At 44.2% G+C, this 19249-nt stretch overlaps 1 protein-coding gene across 5 annotated transcripts; it reads left to right on the forward strand.

Moving 5' to 3' along the window:
- Positions 1 to 3005: 3005 nt before the first annotated feature.
- On the forward strand, positions 3006 to 11877 carry LOC144729187 (uncharacterized). 5 transcript variants are annotated; one of them, XR_013587648.1, is made up of 4 exons: positions 3006 to 4957; positions 5659 to 5821; positions 6903 to 7179; positions 7377 to 11877. XR_013587648.1 is itself a non-coding variant. In XM_078609222.1 (4 exons), the coding sequence occupies exons 1-3, from the start codon at positions 4422 to 4424 to the stop codon at positions 6907 to 6909; spliced, it is 624 nt and encodes a 207-aa protein (XP_078465348.1). In that variant the 5' UTR covers positions 3006 to 4421; the 3' UTR covers positions 6910 to 7179; positions 7377 to 11877. The 5 variants fall into 5 exon arrangements, 1 of the variants encoding a protein (XP_078465348.1); XM_078609222.1 differs by having other exon boundaries at positions 5659 to 5739; XR_013587647.1 differs by lacking the exon at positions 3006 to 4957 and having other exon boundaries at positions 5429 to 5821.
- The last annotated feature ends 7372 nt before the right edge of the window (positions 11878 to 19249 follow it).

Consider the following 19249-nt stretch of genomic DNA (forward strand, 5'->3'; position numbering starts at 1 on the left):
CCTGGAAGATTTGGACCTCCCCAATGTTGACTCAATGGCTACGGCCTTGGTTGATGGTGTAAGCTGGAGCCTGTGGCTGCAATAAGAATCCGAGCCCACAAGCGCGAGATGCTCGAGGGGCTGAGACAATTCTATAAACTGTGGACCTGTAGGGCCCCCATTTATCCCATTCCCTGTGGGATATATGCACCACGACAATGCACGGGCCGAGAGCGAGCGGCCAGGCTCGGCTCCCTGTGGAAGGAAGATCTCTCCCCCCCGTGTTTGTCTTCGTTGCGGTTGTTGTTGTTGTTGGCGTGTTTGAGCGGTGGCATTTGCGAGGAAACGCTGAAAATTCAGCAACCGGTCTGGGAGTTTTTACTCCGGTGCACAGGATTATTGGTGAACATTCAACTGCACTGTGTGTGTATTTTGCACCAGCCTACTCATAATACCTTAATCATCTTAATGCGTTGGCTGGGGTGGGGGGGAAGTGGGGAGCGGTAGTGTAGTGGTTAGCGCTACATTGCGCTACGAACCCGGCGACCCAAGTTTGATGCCCGCTCACGGCCAACACCGGTGACGATTATCTGAATTCCCTAGGTCGACTCAGCCTCAAATGAATACCTGGTGCGGTGTCAACATCGCCACTGGGGAGACAAAGGCGGCCGTGTGTGGTGTTGGCTACCCAACCTCCTCGTGTGCCGTGCTGGCATTTATAGGTGCTCGCTAACAGCACTTGCCACTACAGTCTGATGAGGCTACACAGGGGATCTTTGCCTTTATCTTGTTTCCCCCCCCCCCCAGCCTACTCATAAACTTTAATGGCCTTCGAGGGTTTTTTTTCAGTTCAGTTTTGTTCAACATCACCGAAGTCCATTAGGGTAACGACCCTCGCAGGCATCCTCGGTGAAAACCACGCAGAGTCAGAGAGCCCTGCCAATCCACCACCACCCACACATCCACACACGCGGCATTTGCATCGCGACACCGATGACGGCGCCTTTGCGATGTTCACCAAACGAATAAAAGGAGCAGGCAAGCCTCAAAACCACGCACCTCCACCCACCACGACGCCCGTTTCGCGCAGCTATTTAGACACGGGGGAGAGAGAGAGACCCCCAGGGTGACCCGAGACGCGACTCCGAATGCGAATCGCCGAGCTCACGCGTCCGTGAGCCGAGCGGTCCGTCGTCATCGGCTTTGGCGGAGCGAGGTGGGTTTTGGCAGTGGCCTCCTGCCCCCCCCCCCAGCACCACCACCCCATCACCACCACTCCCCAGCACCACCAACTCCCCCAACACCACCACCCCAGTACCACCACCACGCCAGCACCACCAACACCCCAGCACCACCCCCCCCCAGCACCACCACCCACCCCCAGCACCACCCCTAACACCCCCCCCCCCAGCACCACCATCACCCCCTCAACCCCCCCCCCCCCAGCATCACCACCCCACCACCCCCCCAGCACCACCACCACCACCCCCCCAGCACTTGCGGGAGCCGCCCCAGCAGCTCGGCTCACCACCCCCAGCACAAGGGCGCTGCTCGTGCCACCTCGTGCCATGCGCGCAGGTAAGGAAGGCGATGCCACGTCCGGGCCATTAGCTGCGAGGATTCATTAAATGTTTGCACGACCACATCGCTGTCGATGCATCACGGGTTTACCCCGTAGTCTTGTACAGGGACATTTGAGTTTTCAGTTCCATACGTGGTACAGCCGTTTCAATACGGGCAAAACATTTTTGTTTTTCTATTTGTTGACGGGACTCTGTAGGATGAACGTTTAGCGTTATAATGTGGCACGGGGTGACCAATAAGGTCTGTATTTGTAACTAGTTGTGCAACCAGTAGCTACAGCGTTAAGTGTTCGAGACCGTGAGCGAAAACGACGATGTGATGGGGCCAAGCGGAGTGTCCGCGATGCAGAAAGCCTCCTGGGCACGACTGGGAGACAAATCGATCACTGAAGTCGCTACGCCACGGCCGTGCACCCCCTTTGGACGCAACGTTTTTGACAACCGCGCGCTAATTAATTCAAACATCAAACTCTAGTTGCAAATATATATTTGCTGTGTACGTGCTTTTTGTATATATTTTGTGTTATATAAGATGTATAGTAGATAATCGATTATCCGGGGGTGAGTGTCGGATTTTTAAAAAACGCCGTATAATTATCAACTACTTTTAAATTTCGATTTAAAGCTTTTGTGACTGCAGGGATTCACCTTCTTGGTTCTGTCGGTAAAGTCACGTAGTAGGGAAATAATAAAATAATAAAAATAAAACATAATAAAATAATTCTCACGACGTTTCGGCCACAACGCAAGCAGCCGTCCTCAGGTGAAGAACAGGTCTACGTGACTTCACCGAAAGAACCAAGAAGATAAACTACTTTTAAATAGATTATTGTTGCACATTCTTGAAAGACGTTGTTTTTAGGTGTTTTTTTAGTAGTTTCAATTTGATTACTACGTGAAATTGGCATAAATAAACATACATATAGCCACGAACATAAATATCCTTCTGTAAAAAAGTGACGACAGTATTTGCTGTCCCGTACTTACCACTCCAATCTCTAAGAGACCGCATGTCGTGATGATGATGTGCGTGCTACTTACTGCGCTCGTGTTTCAACACAACGCACTTTGCAGTTTGTATTACTCTACTCGTTAGTCATGAAAAATGTACACACGCGCAGTCTTCTCATTGTTTAAATTGTACGTAGTATATCACGTACTGTATATAATATTTGACACTGAAACTAAGCGTGGCGACTTTTTGTTGTGTTTTTGTCACGCCCGTGATTGACGATTGTCGGCATGGTTACAGCCCTTGGATGTGGTCTTTTTGCCGGATCAGTCCGGGACCGCCGGATAATTTTGGAAGCCGGATAATCGATGATCAAGTATACGTACGTTTCAACGCAGATTTAAAGTTCCATCACGATAGCAATCAGTGTCCGGAGAGGCGGACTACGGCCCAAAGGTTAACGCGTCTTCACGTGTGGTTCCCTGAAATGTCGTCCATATCTATTGTCACATTTCTCACGCGTGCAACAGCAGCACACAGTGAGATTCAAATCATCCTTTTTGTTTCCAGAACTCACGAAACAAAATATTGTACAGCCAACAATGGAGAGAAAACAAACTCAATTTTGTATTCGCGTGCAACGAGTTTAACCGATAGTGAACACCTTATCACCAACGTCTTATGACGCAGGCAGATCACACCCAAAGTATGTTCAGTAACACCTTTGGACCCATTAACGGTTCAACTTCTTAGGAGTGACAATATGGCATGTTCGTCACAAGTCCCATTGACGTTCATCCTCTTGTTATGAGCAGGCTTGTGTAAGCACGTGCATGCAGGGGACAGGACTTTGTGTTCGTGAGGACGTTACCCAAGTAGACCAGTTGCAATCATTTCACATTGGAGATTCTGCATCTGGGTTTCACGAGATAGCCTTGGTCATATCTTTTTGAGGACTAAACCCAAACGTTGATTTTGAATATTGGCTAAAAATACCCAAAATGTTCGGTTAACTTTGTTATCTATGAATTCAGTTTAAGAGTTGGAACACCGTTGTTTACAAGTGTCTTCATAAAAGTATATAATTTTCCAATAATGTTAAACGTTTTTAAAAGTAGTTTATTCCAGAAGAGATTTGTATTGTACTACACCTAAGGCTCCTTACGTGGGAATCAAACAGTGTATAGTGCAACGTACATGCTACGCATAACATTAACGGCGTCCTGTTTTCTTGGGACACCATTTATAATGAAATGTTATGTTATTGTGCTCTTCTCAAAGAGAGACGGACTACAAACACGGAATATTTTTTAACACGCAAATTACAAACAGCTCTCTGGTGTGTATCGTTGGATGGCCACTGTTCCAGGTTCTGACCCAGACTGGAAATTGTCTTTGGGTGGCAGGAAATGATTTGTAACCAAGATTTTACCGGTATTGTGTTGAACTTTATTCAACTAACTCTGCCTTTACTTTATTCAAGTACACTGTTCTGGTGAACCTCTACTGACTGAGAAACATGTCTCGGTTTGGGTCTGTGGAAAATGTGGCAACCCGAGCTTGTCAGCAGAGAGGAAACATTGGCCATCGTGCCGAACAACACGCACTTGAACCTGACCACGCGTCAGACAGCCTTACAGCACAAGCGTGAAAACCTATGCAACAGTTTTTGTTGTTATACACGTTTGTCAATGGCAACAATTGAAAGTATGTTACAAAAAAAGTGCTATCGTCTATGCAGGTACATGATCACAGACATAACCAGTTACAATAAATAAAACATGACCAGTCAGATTTTGACATCACTTTAACAGATGGTTTGTGTTTATTTACAGCGACTTTATGTGAGTTAATGTGCTGGATCCGCACAGCCGGTTGTCAGGCATTGCGACTCCAAAACCAGATCAATGGAAAACAAAAGTGTATTAATCAGAGAAAGGTGCAGGAAGTTCCCAACTCTCTTTAACCTGGATGTACCCCTGGGTGTCATACAAGTGGAGAGTGCCATTGCTAAGCTGAAGCGTGAACATGAATGCCCGAACTTGGCCGAGGAATTTGGCAACGAGTTGAATTTGCTCAACAGCCTTGCGTACTTCTACCTGCGTCGGAACAAGTATAAAGATGCCAAGCCCTTGGTGGAGGAGGCCTTGGCCAAGGAGCCGCACAGCCTCACGGCCCTGGCCAACCAGTGCGAGATGTTCTTGATCCAGTACAAATTCCCCGAGGCGGAGAAGGCAGTGTGCGCCATGGAAAAGGAGAGCGAAAACAAGGAGGCAATCGTCACAGCGCTGGCCGAGCAGGGCTACTGCTACACAAGAATGGGCCCCATCGCCTACATGAAGGCCATCGCCAAGTTCACGCAGGCCATCACGATGGGCCATGGTCACTGCTCTGCAGACAAGATGGCGTCCTGGAATTTTAGCAGGGCTTCAAACTGCAGCAGGTTTTGTTTATTTTTGTGTGTGTTCATGTTCAGGAAGTTGTCCTTACCACTTAAACAGAAAATAAGGGACTCTGTTGGCAGTTTTGTGCAAAATAAAATGTAAAAATTGTGAATTTCCAAACTTCGAACAGTTAATTAGCTGGTTATGCGCTGCAGGTTGGTTTGACTTCACCTAGGAAGTAGCTCATTTAAAATAACAATGTGCATTCATGGCCTTGTACATTCACAAGTTATCATTTTTAATTCAATCAGTTTGATGCACAATGGCTAAGAGAGAAATGATAACAATTTTAAAATTGGTCATGTCAACTGTCTTAAAAAGTACAGTACAAGTTTTCTTAGGGCCTCAGTTACTTATAGACTCCAGCCATAAATCTTCAACGATAACGTCAAAATAATCTCTTTGACATCTATCTGCTATAAAGAGCCATTGCCCAACACGTCAGCGTACTATATATATTTATTCTGATTTATTGTAAAATGTGGATTTTGATTAATCACCAAACAATGATACGTATGCCGTTTGTCATATCCAGTTTGTTCCCCAGATGCTGATTTAATCTTGTGATTCTCCAACATAAAATCTCCTCAGTCATATAAAACACAAACCATTTTAGAAAAATATAATCTTTGCTTTATGATGAGACTGTTGTACAATAATAGAGTGATGTCAGAGGTACATGTTTGATTGTCTTTTGCAGGAGTATGGTGAATGACGTTGTGAAAGAGCACTCAGATTTTAACATTCAAGAAAATTTTGAAAAAGGACGCAGATCATTGAAGTATGTCATCAATTCGGGCAAATCTTCATTAATTGCCAAAGCCTACATTGTTTTGGGGGAGATGACAAAACATTATTGGCAGGTAATGTTTCATGATTTCTTTGTCTCGGCCTCGCTGTGCGCTACGTTGCACCGCTAGCTGAGTAAATAACCTCGCGTCCAATAAACCCTCAGAGCCAGGATGAACGTCCGACTACAAACGTCATTTATTGAATTTAACGAGGTAAAGCTGGTGAGAAAACAGCACAGATACAGCATCTGTTATAACCCAGAAACACCAACACAATGAATGAACACCACAGCATCAGAACATTGTCTTAGATAACATGTTTCTCAATAATAGACCCTGGATGGACCAGGCCCCTACATTACCACTGAATAACTATACAAGAGCATAAGCTGCTGTGTTACACAGGCACATCGTGTATTCATCACACTGCACCCCAAATGTACAGTATTACACATAACACAAAATTGTGGATGAGATATTTCGTCATCCTTGCTCTCAGGATCGCAATATAGTTACTTGGGTACAAGTTTGACTCTACTTATTAAATTACAAGTAACAGTCACATTAAGGAAAGTTGCAGGCTTCGTTGTTAACTAGGCCTCGTATTTATCATAACAATTTAACAGCATTATAAACGCATTTGCATCATAACGGTCATTCTAACATTATAACAGCATTGCCAATATTATAAGAACATAAACGAACTTACAGACAATGCTTATTAAAGTCCCACAATGGACAATTGCGGCTGGCTTCACTAGGACACGATGTGTGCCGCCATCTTGAATAATGTGTGTAATGGCCGACGCCCGCGTGGTTGAGCAGGAACCTTAAATCGCAACTTCCTGGTCACGTGACCAAAATTAGCATCAAAAACAGGAAATTCCTGTGTACATACGCACCCCCCCCATCTGCCGTGAGGCAAAACCCCTGCCGTGAGGCAGAACATTATTGTTTGTATAGTTATTTAATTTAAACTGTAGGAGTGTATTTGCTCGTATTTGCATTAATTTATTTAAATTTGAATGTATAAATATACTTCTGCTATCAGTATGTATACTACTTGACATTTAATTGTATAATGTATTAGAGTTTGGTGGTAATTTCTATGATTTCCGAGTTTGACATTGATATAATTTGGGCTAATTTTCAGGAATTAATGCACAAACCAATGAACTATGACAGAGACAAGGTCATAGACGTGACAGATGAGAAACTTACTGTGTCACAGTGCTTTGAATTGGCATGTGAGCTGGGACCTTCGGACTACTGGGTGCTGGAGAGGGCCGGGAAGCACCAGAGACACAGACGTCAGTATGAGAAGGCCTTGGAACTGCTGTGGAAGGCACACTCCATTTACTCAACAGCGTTTAATCTCCACCACCTGGGCTTGACCTACAAATCCCTCGCATTGAAAGCCCACGAGGAAGGTAAGAAGAGTGAGTGAGGCCTTTCAGTAAAGTAAATGTAATATTTTTTATCGGTTACAAAGCAAAGGAAATTTCGTAACTAAATATATTCCACAATAATATCTAAGGAGTGACAACATCCAATCTGTCACAGAAAAGTATTGGAGAGCTTTCTTGTGTTTTGCAACAAGTTAAATTAATTCATGTCTCCGATTTAGAAAACCCCAGGGAAAGAAGGAGCCAAAGTCAGCCAAGATACGGTGGCAATGACAGAGGAAGAGAACGAGGAGGCATGCATCACACGGAGCAGAGGGCCGACAGTCGGGAAGGACGCTCGGCAAGTTGGACGAGGAGAGGGCAAAGCGGTGTGTCTGAGAGGACATTCCCTGCACACACCAGTCACAACACCACGCAGCGCGCTAATTTGTATGATAGGCAAGGGACCCACGAAATGTACCCGGGTGTGGATATCTATACATCAGGCCAAGCAACGGGACAGCCTCAAGATGTTTACTTGTCAAGTCCAGCTCAATGTAACAGTTCCACACACGACCAGAGAAGAGGCAGAGAGAGGGGATTTCCTGCGCCACGCGGAGGTCGGAGAGGGAACCCAGGGGGCAGGAGAAGTCAAAGTCAACCAAGAGCCAGCCATTCAGATATGGGATGGATGGAGGAAAGGCCAGCGGGTGGCCGTGATTGGAGCAACTCATTCCATGCATTACGCAGTGAACAAAGAGAGCATCCACCATGCAGCCATCCACAAGGACAGCCAGAATTTTTTCACCCATGTTCCAGAAGAGGGGGTTTTCCTCTCAACAGAGGCAGGCTACAACGTGCAAATTATGGTGCATATAGATATGCAAGCTCTACCACGCAGGATCATGCAAGAGCTATAGGAAGAGGAATAACTCCTGTTCTTCCAGATCGTGGCTGGAGACCCCCGAGGTTTCCCAGGGGTGATAAAAATGCACGCCAGTTTAGAGGAAGGAGTAGCCAAGAACAATATGGAGATTCCAGAGAAAGTTCTGCCACTCTTGCTCATGAGAATGTGGAATGCCAAAATAAGCCGAGTCGAGGGCAAACTCCTTTTGTCAATCAGAGAGAGGAAACAGTAATGATGAATCGTAATTACTATTTTAATTTATATGCAAATACCAAGAATCCAAAGGTAATTCAAAATTTGACCATGGCAATAGAATGCATGAACGCTGCTATTCATTTATCCAGTGAAGAATCTCACGCACTTAATCTGGCTCTGGCCGACATTTACACTTCACTTGGTCAACACGAGGAAGCAGACGAATGTTTCATTAAGTCATTGCAACAAACGAAATATATCAGTCACTTCAGTTATTCCCAAACATACGAAAAGTGGGGGTTGGCCATGAAAAATCGAGGCGAGAAGGAAAAGAGCCAGGATTTCTTCCGAATGGCTATTGAGCACGCGGCCAAGGCCAAAGTTCCAGTGAAGGTAGCGTTTCAGTGCTTAATGCGTGATTTGACGGAGTCTCAGATCCCAAAACCAGAGCAACTTCGCAGTCAATCGGAACTTTGCCAGCTCGTGGGGCGGCACCAAGAGGCACTCAGTTTACTGTGGGAAGCAGACAAACAGAGCCCAGCTAATCCAGACACTCTGTCCGGCCTCATCAAGAACTTAGCTGCAAAACGGCATTACGAGTTAGCTCGCATGTACCTGGCCATCCTACAACACACAGAAGGTTCGGATGAGACGATTGATCCAGCGCTCCAAGTTGAAATATGCTTTGGGGCAGCCGAGCGGAATCCGGACACACTTTCACTCATAGGCTTACGGGACACTTATGAATGCCTACTGAAAAATCCTATAAAGCCGCAAGGGAATTCACAAGATATATTCATATTTCATGCAAACAATTCACAGGCTGACTCGCAGTTGGCTGTGCACATTCAGCAGTTGGCCAAAGAGGTAGGGCAGGTCGAGTGCGAGACTCTCGATGACCAGCCTGCTGGTACTCTTTTTCTAGACATCATGGAAGAAATAGTGAATAACTTCGATGCAGTTTTGATCATACTGACTCAAGATTTGATTTATGACCGTGTAAAAATGAATCTTTGCAAACACCTCGTAGATAAGCCGTGCGTCTTGTTGTGTTTGCACACGCAGTTCTCAAAAGACGCGATCCCCTCGATGTTTCATTCCATCTACAAGGCTGCTGTTGCCAGGAAGCTGTGCCAAAGAGATTTTGGAGGATTGAAAGATCCAATCCAAAAATTGCACATATGGAGAGAGATATTTAATCACTTGCTGGCTGCTAAAAGCCAGAGCCAAGCAGGCACATTGCGTTGACTATAAAGTGCACAATGGGCCTATGGACAATTGTGTGCGCAATACATATGTAGTGCTGAACTTAACGCGGACAACTTCTTCCTTTTCTGTCGTCACTTTATTTTATCCAACTCAGCACATTCGCCACCATTCTCCAGCACGTTCTCCGCTCGCTCGCCGCGCTCCGCCGGCCTCGCTCGCTCCGTTCCTCCCTCTCTCTCCGTCTCTGCCGACTCCCCTCTCTGTTTCTCAGTCCCACTCCAGCCGTCGCTCTCTCTCGGCTTCTCCGTCTCACTCCAGCCGTCGCTCTCTCTCGGCTTCTCCGTCTCACTCCGGCCGTCGCTCTCTCTCGGCTTCTCCGTCTCACTCCGACTGTCTCTCTCGTTCCCGTTCCACTGCTAGCCTATCCGTTCTCTCGTCACCTCTTCCCTTGCTCCACCGCTACCCTATTACACCTCTCGTACCTTCCTCATCTCCGTCTCTACTGATACCCTATACTTCTTCTACTCCACTGCTACCCTACATATTCTTGGTTCTTTCGGTAAAGTCACGTAGAAGGGAAGTAATAAAATAATAAAAATAAAACATGATAAAATAATTCTCACGACGTTTCGGCCACAACGCAAGCAGCCGTCCTCAGGTGAAACCAGGTCTGTCGAGGCGACAGCGTCTCATTCAGACGCTGTCCTATTGGGTTCACGCAGTGTCACGACCCCCGTGATACCTGCCGACACCCCTCATACCGAGCCAATACAGTCGTGTCGTTCTACTACACTACACATACACAAGGATCCTCCGTGTAGCATGTAACAAACGGTTGGGGCAAGTGCTGTTGGCGAGCACCTATGAAGGCCATCACGGTACATGGGGTTGGGTGGTCAGCATCCACGCTCGGCCGCCTTTGTCTCCCTAGTGGCGATATTTACACACCGCACCAGGTACTCATGAGGCTGAGTCGACCTAGGGGAGGCCCAGTACCGGTTCAGGTGACCGTCACCGGTGTTGGCCGTGAGCAGGAATCGAACCCGAGTCGCCAGGCTCAGTAGCGCAGTGTGCTAACCGCTACGCTACCGCTCCCCACAATACATACACGCATAATATACACATATACATATAGAGACATACATTACGTCACGAAGCAGTTCGTAAAAGAGCCGCAGGTTTTCCGACCCCTGCCGTAGGTCAACATCAAAGAACAAATGGCGTGGACCCCTATGCTACAGAGTGGGTACCTACAACATTTATTTCACTCCAACTACTTCGCGAACGTTCATTGAAACTTTCACCCCATACGTCATGGGTCCTCTTCAAGGTGAAGGCAAGAAGGTTGATTGCAAAGTATCCTCCAGCAGGCGTCCGGATGAAGCAAAGAATGACATACAATAGCATAAACAGCCTTCGCCAAATATAACACATTCCTGCGGAGGGATCTGGTAGGAACGTTGGGTTGCTCGGCCTCGTCATTCACATTATCCCAGATATTCACTTTGCTAAGATCGCAATGGGCCAAGACATGGACTGTACCGCGTACCGATGTGTCAATGTTGTTCCACGTGGAATGGAGTACGAATGTGTCGCCAACGATGCAGTAACAGCATGTACCGGTCTTAGAAACATCCATCTTGCGGTAGGCGAGCGGCAATTATCGGCGTTCGGCCACGTCGGAAAGATGCCGTTAAACACCTCAGCCCATGCCACCCTGACAGTTTTGTTCAGAATATTTATTTAGACCGGAGGAATCTGATGAGCTATGCAGGTCTTTTTCACAAATGTCCAATAGGGGCCGGCTGGTGCAAACGCAGAAAAAAAGGACCAAACAAAGTTACATTCATCGATAACACTGCCTTCAGAAAAATATAAATTCAGCAACGTGTCAGGCGACCCGCCCTTCTTCATAGCCCATTAAGTATGTGTGTTTTAAGGATTTGGAAATGTTCAAACAGCGATCTGTATAGAAGGCAACATTCTTTTAAATAGAGGTACCGAGTGAGACCAAGTGTCGATTGCAATTGTCCACCTGGCCAGCCTCGTCACACTTGGCAGGCTTCGTCACACCTGGTTGCACCGAATCGAGAGGAACACGGGCATCTCGGATCGGGAGGCAGGCTCGAGTGGGCCAATGCGCAACAGGATCAGGAGTGGTTGCAGAATTGCATGAGCTAATAGTGCGTTTAAAAAGTAACATGTCCAAATAGCATATGAAAACAAATATTTTATTAGACTTTATCACGAGTTTAAAGTTATTTGAATACGAGTATTTCTACGAAAGTGTACAACTTAAAACCTCGACAAAAATGAAAACCCTGAATTTACCAATGCGTTAAAACTTGTTAAAATACGATTGAAAAATGTCTCAAAATTGTATAACTTGTTCAATTGTGAAAAAAAAGAGTTAAATAAACGCTGTAAATTAAGTCTGGGTTGAATGTTACCTCAGGTGCTTTAAATAGCAACACAATACCACGTTACTCAAACTACCTGTGTTCATAACATTTACACTGTTCGGCATAATGCAGTGGTCATTGGTATGGGGGATATTACATGATAATTGTCCCTTTCCCATTCACCTCATGCAACTAGACGTATTTTCAACACATTCCTGCGGAGGGAGCTGGTAGGAACGTTGGGTTGCTCGGTCAATGGCCAGGGTCAACGGCGGCGTGGTGTATTCCGTAAATATGCCCGACTGTGAGGGCAGGCACAAGCCGGCGTGAGTATGTTAAACGTTGAGTTTTATAAGGGTACCACGGGGTGACCAGCCCCTCCCCACCCAGCCCCACCCTCCCCTCCCAGCCCCACCCTCCCCTCCCAGCCCCACCCTCCCCTCCCAGCCCCACCCTCCCCTCCCCACCCTCCCCTCCCAGCCCCACCCTCCCCACCCAGCCCCTCCCCACCCAGCTCCTCCCTGCACGACGGACGGACACAATAATCACCTTTGGGCTAGTGTAACCAGGAGGTTCCTACCAGTATAATAATGTAAATGCCCTGTGCTTTACAAAAAAAAACACCTGCATTTAACCGACCCCCATACCTCAGGTCTACCTACATTAATGTAAATGCCCCATGCAGTCATAACCCAGTTTGCATACCTACAGCTATATGGGGGTTAAAATGTAACCACCCAATTTTACCAGCTTGCCCAATGCTACTTTGCCTGCAAAGCCCTTCAATTTTGGCACATCTCAAAGCGTCTATTTGCCATATTCACTTGACATGTTAAAATCTACGAATTTGGAACTAATTATTTGGTGAAGCTGCTCTCAGAATCAAAAATCTGAATTCAGACGGGAGGAATCGCAGCTCAACTTCGCAGCTCTTTTTCACATGTCCTGTAGGGGCGGGTGTTGCACAAGCAAACATTAAAAACCACATCACATTCATCGATAACACTGCCTTGGAAACAATGGAAATTAAGCAATGTGTCAGGCTCTTCGTCATAGCCCATGTGTGTGTGTGTTTGAAGTATTTGTAAATGTTATAAAAGCGAGCTGTATACAAGACAACGTTATTTTGCCACAAATATTTGTACTTTACATTTTGGTTAACACGCGAATCCCTCATCATATACACCTCAATGCAACTCCTTTTTCATGGAATGATTAAACAACACGTTTTGTTTTGAATTTATTTTACAACAATTTATATACAAATATAATAATTTGTAAATAGATTATGGAGAAATTGCTAAATTCTCACAATGCCACAGTACTAACAAAGGCAATGGTAAAACATTAACGGCTGGCACGCTCCCACAGCGGCACTTACCCACTCAAAGCAGCATTCACAACGTTCATAACATGGACACACAATAAACCGTACACCGACGAGTGACTTAATAGGTTTACGAGACTGTATATTGGATTATGCAATGACGATCTCGAAGGATTCAACAATTTGACAAAAGCTTGAACAAAAGCTCTTATTTTTTAAAATCCTAAATAGTGAAATAATTATGGGTTCTACCAATTTTTCACCAGGCATGATAGATTAATTGTCCATATTGCTTTTACCCAGGATATCCATACCCATTTTATATCTTAGTGGATATATTTAAGAATGGGAAATGGCCTAATTCATTTTGTAAATGTATCAAATTTAAATAACTATACAGTTTCAAAGTCCCATATTTGCTCGTTTCTATCCTCTGTAACCCATGGGAACCTATGCAAGTTAGTAATTTGCCGAAGGTAAATTATGTTTAATGTTGGCCATCACAATACCTAGATTTTTTTTTTTACAAATCAACTCTCAATTGTAAAAAAAAAAATCCTACTGTCTATTCAGAGATGACTGTGGTTAATAAGTATCAGAATGAGACGTTTAATTACTCTAGTGTAACATGTTCACATACCCGACTATTCTAAAATCTAAACATTGTTAAAAAATATAAATTTACCAGCAAATTTAAGTCAAACTGCATCCCTCAATAGGTGGGTATTCCATAAATATACAAATATACAGCAGGGTGCAGTGTTCAAGAGCTAATGCAATATGAAAATATAGGGACTGTGAAAGCAATTTAAACGAGCACTAACAGTGTGCTCCCAACCTCAAGCCATCCAACGGCTCTGAAATTCAAGCGGCTTCTTTATTAAAACACGATTCGCCATAGCCCATGTCACAAATTTCACCTCAGACAACACTTGACATGCTTTTCAAACAGGACAGAGTTTGTGAAGGTGAACTTAACACAGTGATTTATTTGATAAGTGCTTTGATGATCAAAAAATGCTGTTGGGGGAAAAAAACTGCAAAATCGTGCGAGTAATATCCAGGGGAATTCCGCAACTCTGCATTACATTACGTTATTTGAAGACACGTCGGGACAATCTTATCTTATGTTTTATTTATATATCGCCTTAACCAAGGTGCTGAACAAAGAATTAAGAAAATTGTACAGCAGAAGTGTCATGAAATTGATGAGAATGGTGGTCCTGTACATGAATGATGCTGCGTGAAATAAACGATGAAAGTGAGTGGTGAACGATGAGTGTGCTGAATGGGCAGGGAGGTTGGGAAGAGGGATGGTGTTCATGATGGGGAAGAGGAAGGGTTGGAGTTGGGGATCAGCAAGGACTAATTAGCAAGGTTTAAGGGAAGAACGAGACGTGGACAGCGAGGACTGTTTGAAATGTAGGGGGCAGCTTGTTCCCGGTGTAAGGGGCCAGAAACGCAAAATAATGGAATTGTGATCGGGCACGCGGAGGGGGGGGGCAGCTGGGATTGTGAAAGGAGAGGGCGAGGACCGTAGAACGAAACGAGAGACGCGAGATGTACGTTGCGGCGAGACCACGGAGAGAATTGTAAACGAGTTTGGGGAATTTGAAAAGGCAACGGCAGTAGCCGGGGAAGCCAGTGTCGTTTAACACACATCAGACTTTCGCGACCGATATATTCCATAAAAGGTTTTTGTTTTGGGGTTAGATTGCGTAAATATAAATCAGTCGTTAAAACCGCCACCACCCGACACAGCCAATTAGTAAGGTTTGTCACGTAAACAGAATGTGCCAATTCATAATAAACGTTTTTCGGTTAGATCGCGTTATTTATAAATGTGTCGTAACCCTCCACCACCCGACACGGCCAATCAGCAAAAAAGTGTCACGTTGACAAAATACAAATAGTTCACGACTTTAGCCTGCCGGTGTGTTGAAGAGTGAATCCACAACATTTACAGTTCAACACATATCGATCTTAAAATAGAGGGATACAATCCAGTGTAGCTGGATGGAGGAGAGGGCGATGTCTGGGAGTGGTCGAGGAGGTTGAAGATGACCCAGAGGCATTTTGAACTTGTCTGGGAGTGGTTTGAATGCATAGGAGGTAAAGGACCCACGCATAAGGGAGTTTAAATAATTGCGTCGAAGACGAGGGAGTGAATTGGAAGATGTAGCAGCGTAGTTGAGATGAGGGGTGGCGGACTTTGCAAATATTGTACAGGTGAAAGCGGCAGAGGGGTGGATAGTGGCAGATATGAGTCATGTTCTGTACCTTGCAACACCCGTGAAGAATCAGTCCTTGAGATTTGTGTTTAACTTTAAATTTGAGGTAAGATTGCTATCAAGTGGAATGGTACCACTGATGAAATGACAAAATCTCTGATGTACATTTGCAAATAACTTAGAGTAGGGTTGAGCAAATAAACGAGTACTCAGGCTCACAATATCATAAGCAAAAGCATCTAAATACAGAAGCAATTATGAAACTATATGCATTTTCATTGTGATGTGAATACATATTGCAAAAAAAAAACGTTTCACTATGTTAATATGACATGTGTCTACCATGATGTTGAGAATTACAATCCTGTACAGAAGACAATTAGGGTCTTCGGCTGATTTTATCTTTAAATAACAAAGTGCGAACAATGATCATTCATTATATATAGACGTATATGGTATTTGCAGAACTTCTCCTGTGACCAACATAGAACAGACATAACACGATACACAACAACAAGTGCCTGTTGAATAACAAATATATCCAGACGAAATATTTTACTGGTGCCCCTATTTCATCGCGGACCTGATTCAAAGAGAGGTAGACCATGATGTCCCTCCAAGGTGTCCGTATGCGAGAGCACATTTGTCGTGAATGTGTTACATATTGCAGACACACATACATGTTCAATTCATAAACCACACGTGATAGCACCACGCATTAACTACCAAGTGTAACAAACGGGTTTGTAACTTTCCGGATAAAAGTGCCTGTTTCAAAGAGGACAATTAAAGCGACTAATTTGGCAATCTATTGGAAAGGCTGGACAATTATTACAGAGCAGAATGGTGCTGTTCTGACAGACGAGCTCACAAAGCACTCGAGAATGTCGTCTGTTGGGTATGATGCACTTAGCAGCAGAGTTGAGTGACCACACCAGAGAGCTCATATTGGCAGAAACTACACACGTAATGTTGTGGATTTAAATACAATTCTCTCTAAACTGCCTTCTGAAACACAGTAAATGTGTTTCCGCAAACGAGAGGCACAGTTTTTTGAAACGTGTTAAAAGTACAAATACCAGCAGCTACTGACCTCCATTACAATCACATTAATCACCAGACCAAACTTTCCTTAAGGTATCAAAGCAGCCCTTTCTGGGTTTAGCATATGCATATTCGTAAAGTTGAGAAAAGAGTTGTGCAAGGTAAACCGAAAATAGACCACACATTCTTCAAACAAAACAAATGCAGCATGCAATATGCATGTTAACAAGAAATTGTCAAAACGAATGCAGTTATAAGTGTTTCCGTTAATATAAGAGCAGATGCCTCGAATGGCAATGATTGGGGTCTCGGACACATAATTGGTGCATCGGAAGGAGACTAATGCTTGCTGGCAGGGTTACTCTTGATGCAAGAGGATACAACAGTGAAAGCAGTACGTTTGCATAGTTAACGATGCACATAATTTTCAATGCATCGTAACACGCAAACACATTAAGAATTACTTCACCGTGATCAATCCGTAAGTAACAATCCACGTCGCCGGTCCATGGCGTACAAGTGAACCATAAAACACGTACTAAGAGATGCAGGGTCTGTGCAAAGGTGACATGATGACCGCAGTGTAAAAGAGGCATCACAACAATTTCGACAGCGATCCAACATGATAATCGCACATCACTCAAATGTAAAAAAAAAATTATAATCGTGGGCACACTGGACAACGTGTAAAATATGTTCGGCAATTCGCAAAACCATTTCACCTATGGTACACATCGACAGCTAATTCACCAGTTCTACAGCGGTTGGGGGTTGCATGTAAACAGGAAGGGCACATTTGTGCTCTGAAAAAATGTACTCATCATCATCATTTTAAGTCAACATTTCCAGCACAGCATGTATTTGCCGTTCCCCTGAATGCCTTTCTTTTTGCATGCATTAACTCTGGCATACATCCCATAGGCTGTTTTTATTTCCTAAATTGAAAACAAAAGACTTAAATACTCCCGTCACTGTCTGAGCAGATGCTACGCGGTTGCCCAACCAAGGACACTGGCGAACCACAACTGTCATCTCTTACACCACCAACACAACACTGACAATCTGTTCTGGTTTGGCCGTTTAGCATTAAGACAGTCTTATTTATGTTACTGGCTCCAGTTGCCTATTGGCTGAAGCACAAGCTCAGCAAATAAAAGTCAGGATTTAAAACTGTCCATCCTAGCAACACTAACAGAAATACCTAGTTCTGCCTCCATGCCCCGATAGCACATGTACACGCGCCATGCAGTTGCCCGTCACATGCTATGTCTCTGCGATAGCATTCTTTTGTTTCCAATCACAATCAACAATACATGTTTCCATTTCATAAAGAAACCCCGACAAAATACAACTACACATATCAGCATCAATGCAATTATTTGCAATCGTTAAAATGTGAGAATGAGACTAATCAAATCCTCATATTTTTACATTTACTGGCCTTGGGAAAGGAACAAACCTAAGCTGATCTCCTATTGCACCACACTGCCACTTTGAAATGCTCAGGACCATGGTATACCACAGGGGGAGGAGTAAACTGCAACTGCTCAATGAAGAAATCACGCTATCGGGATTTTATTTGAGAACATTTTCGTTTTCTTTACACAGCAATGTAGTTATAAATCATTCTGCGAATTAAAACATAAAGTTTGAATTGCGCACCAGATATATCAAGTAATGCCTGTGCTAACCAACATGGAAATTGCAACTCTACAATTGTGTTGCCTCCTCCTCCTTGGTGAATCACAATGGTTTCAAATTTACAACTCTTCTTGCCTTGTGATTTGATCTTAGCAATGCCAAATTCAGCAGCACTTTTATGGCATTTAGGTCATTTCCAAGCAAAGTTGCATGAAACATTCTGTGGCAGAACCAGACGTCCACATTACAGACCTGCCCCTGCACAGGTCACGTGTCATTGTTGTTGTTAAATGAACACGTTGTGCTTTTCAAAACCACTTTGCATGCATTCCACATTTTGTTCAGTACCAGCAAACATTGAAGACTTCCACAAACGTTAAGCGATACACCAGAATACCACCATTACCCAGACAATGCCCGAAAATCTTGTTACCACTGCAGAAGAGACAGAGGAAAGCTTGCTCACCCCTACCATGGTGTCCCTCCTCTAGGATTAGGCACGGCTACGTATAAAGCACCCAGTACCACTGGGTTAAAAAGGACATTATTACTTACTGCGCAGTCACAAGTTGCATTTTCTTCTGCAGATTCTTCGAGGGACCACAAAAGCCTGAAAGTACATTTGCTCAGCCACGCACATATTTACAAAACAGGCTAACCCATCTTTGCCAGCGATAAGTGGAGTGTAGTGCATGAAGCGTATGACTGCATGGAGGTCTTCTAACATTCAAAGTAGCACACGTACTACGTGCATGCCACCAGTGCAGCGTGCCCATATAATCCAGGTAAAGGAATGATGCAAATGATTGGAGTCTCTGGCTAGAAAATCACCTGTGCAATCATTAACATGTCATCTGAAGAAAAACGGAACATTGTTGAGAATTTTTGGAATCAAACCACTGTTCTGAAGCAGATTGTGTATATATCCCCATAAAATATTGCCACATTTAATAACTATATAAGTATCATCGGATCTTTTTTCCAGTATCAAAATATAATAAATAAAATAGGTATTACCCATTCTGGCAATAAAACAAGTATTAAGATATTCAAACATCATATAGAATCAAGTCTGCATTAACCACACGTACCTGTGGTGAACATCCAAACAAACATGCTCTGATAACAAGAAAGGCTGTCTCTGGTGTAGGCCAATCAG

This window comes from Lampetra planeri, chromosome 31 (assembly GCF_965212315.1).
Source record: "Lampetra planeri chromosome 31, kcLamPlan1.2.h2, whole genome shotgun sequence".
NCBI classification, from domain to species: domain Eukaryota; kingdom Metazoa; phylum Chordata; class Hyperoartia; order Petromyzontiformes; family Petromyzontidae; genus Lampetra; species Lampetra planeri.

Coding starts and splice junctions, on each gene's coding strand:
- LOC144729187 (XM_078609222.1), top strand. CDS start 4,422: ATGGAAAACAAAAGTGTATTAATCAGAGAAAGGTGCAGGAAGTTCCCA. Junction 4,958..5,658: donor AGGGCTTCAAACTGCAGCAG/GTTTTGTTTATT, acceptor TGTCTTTTGCAG/GAGTATGGTGAATGACGTTG.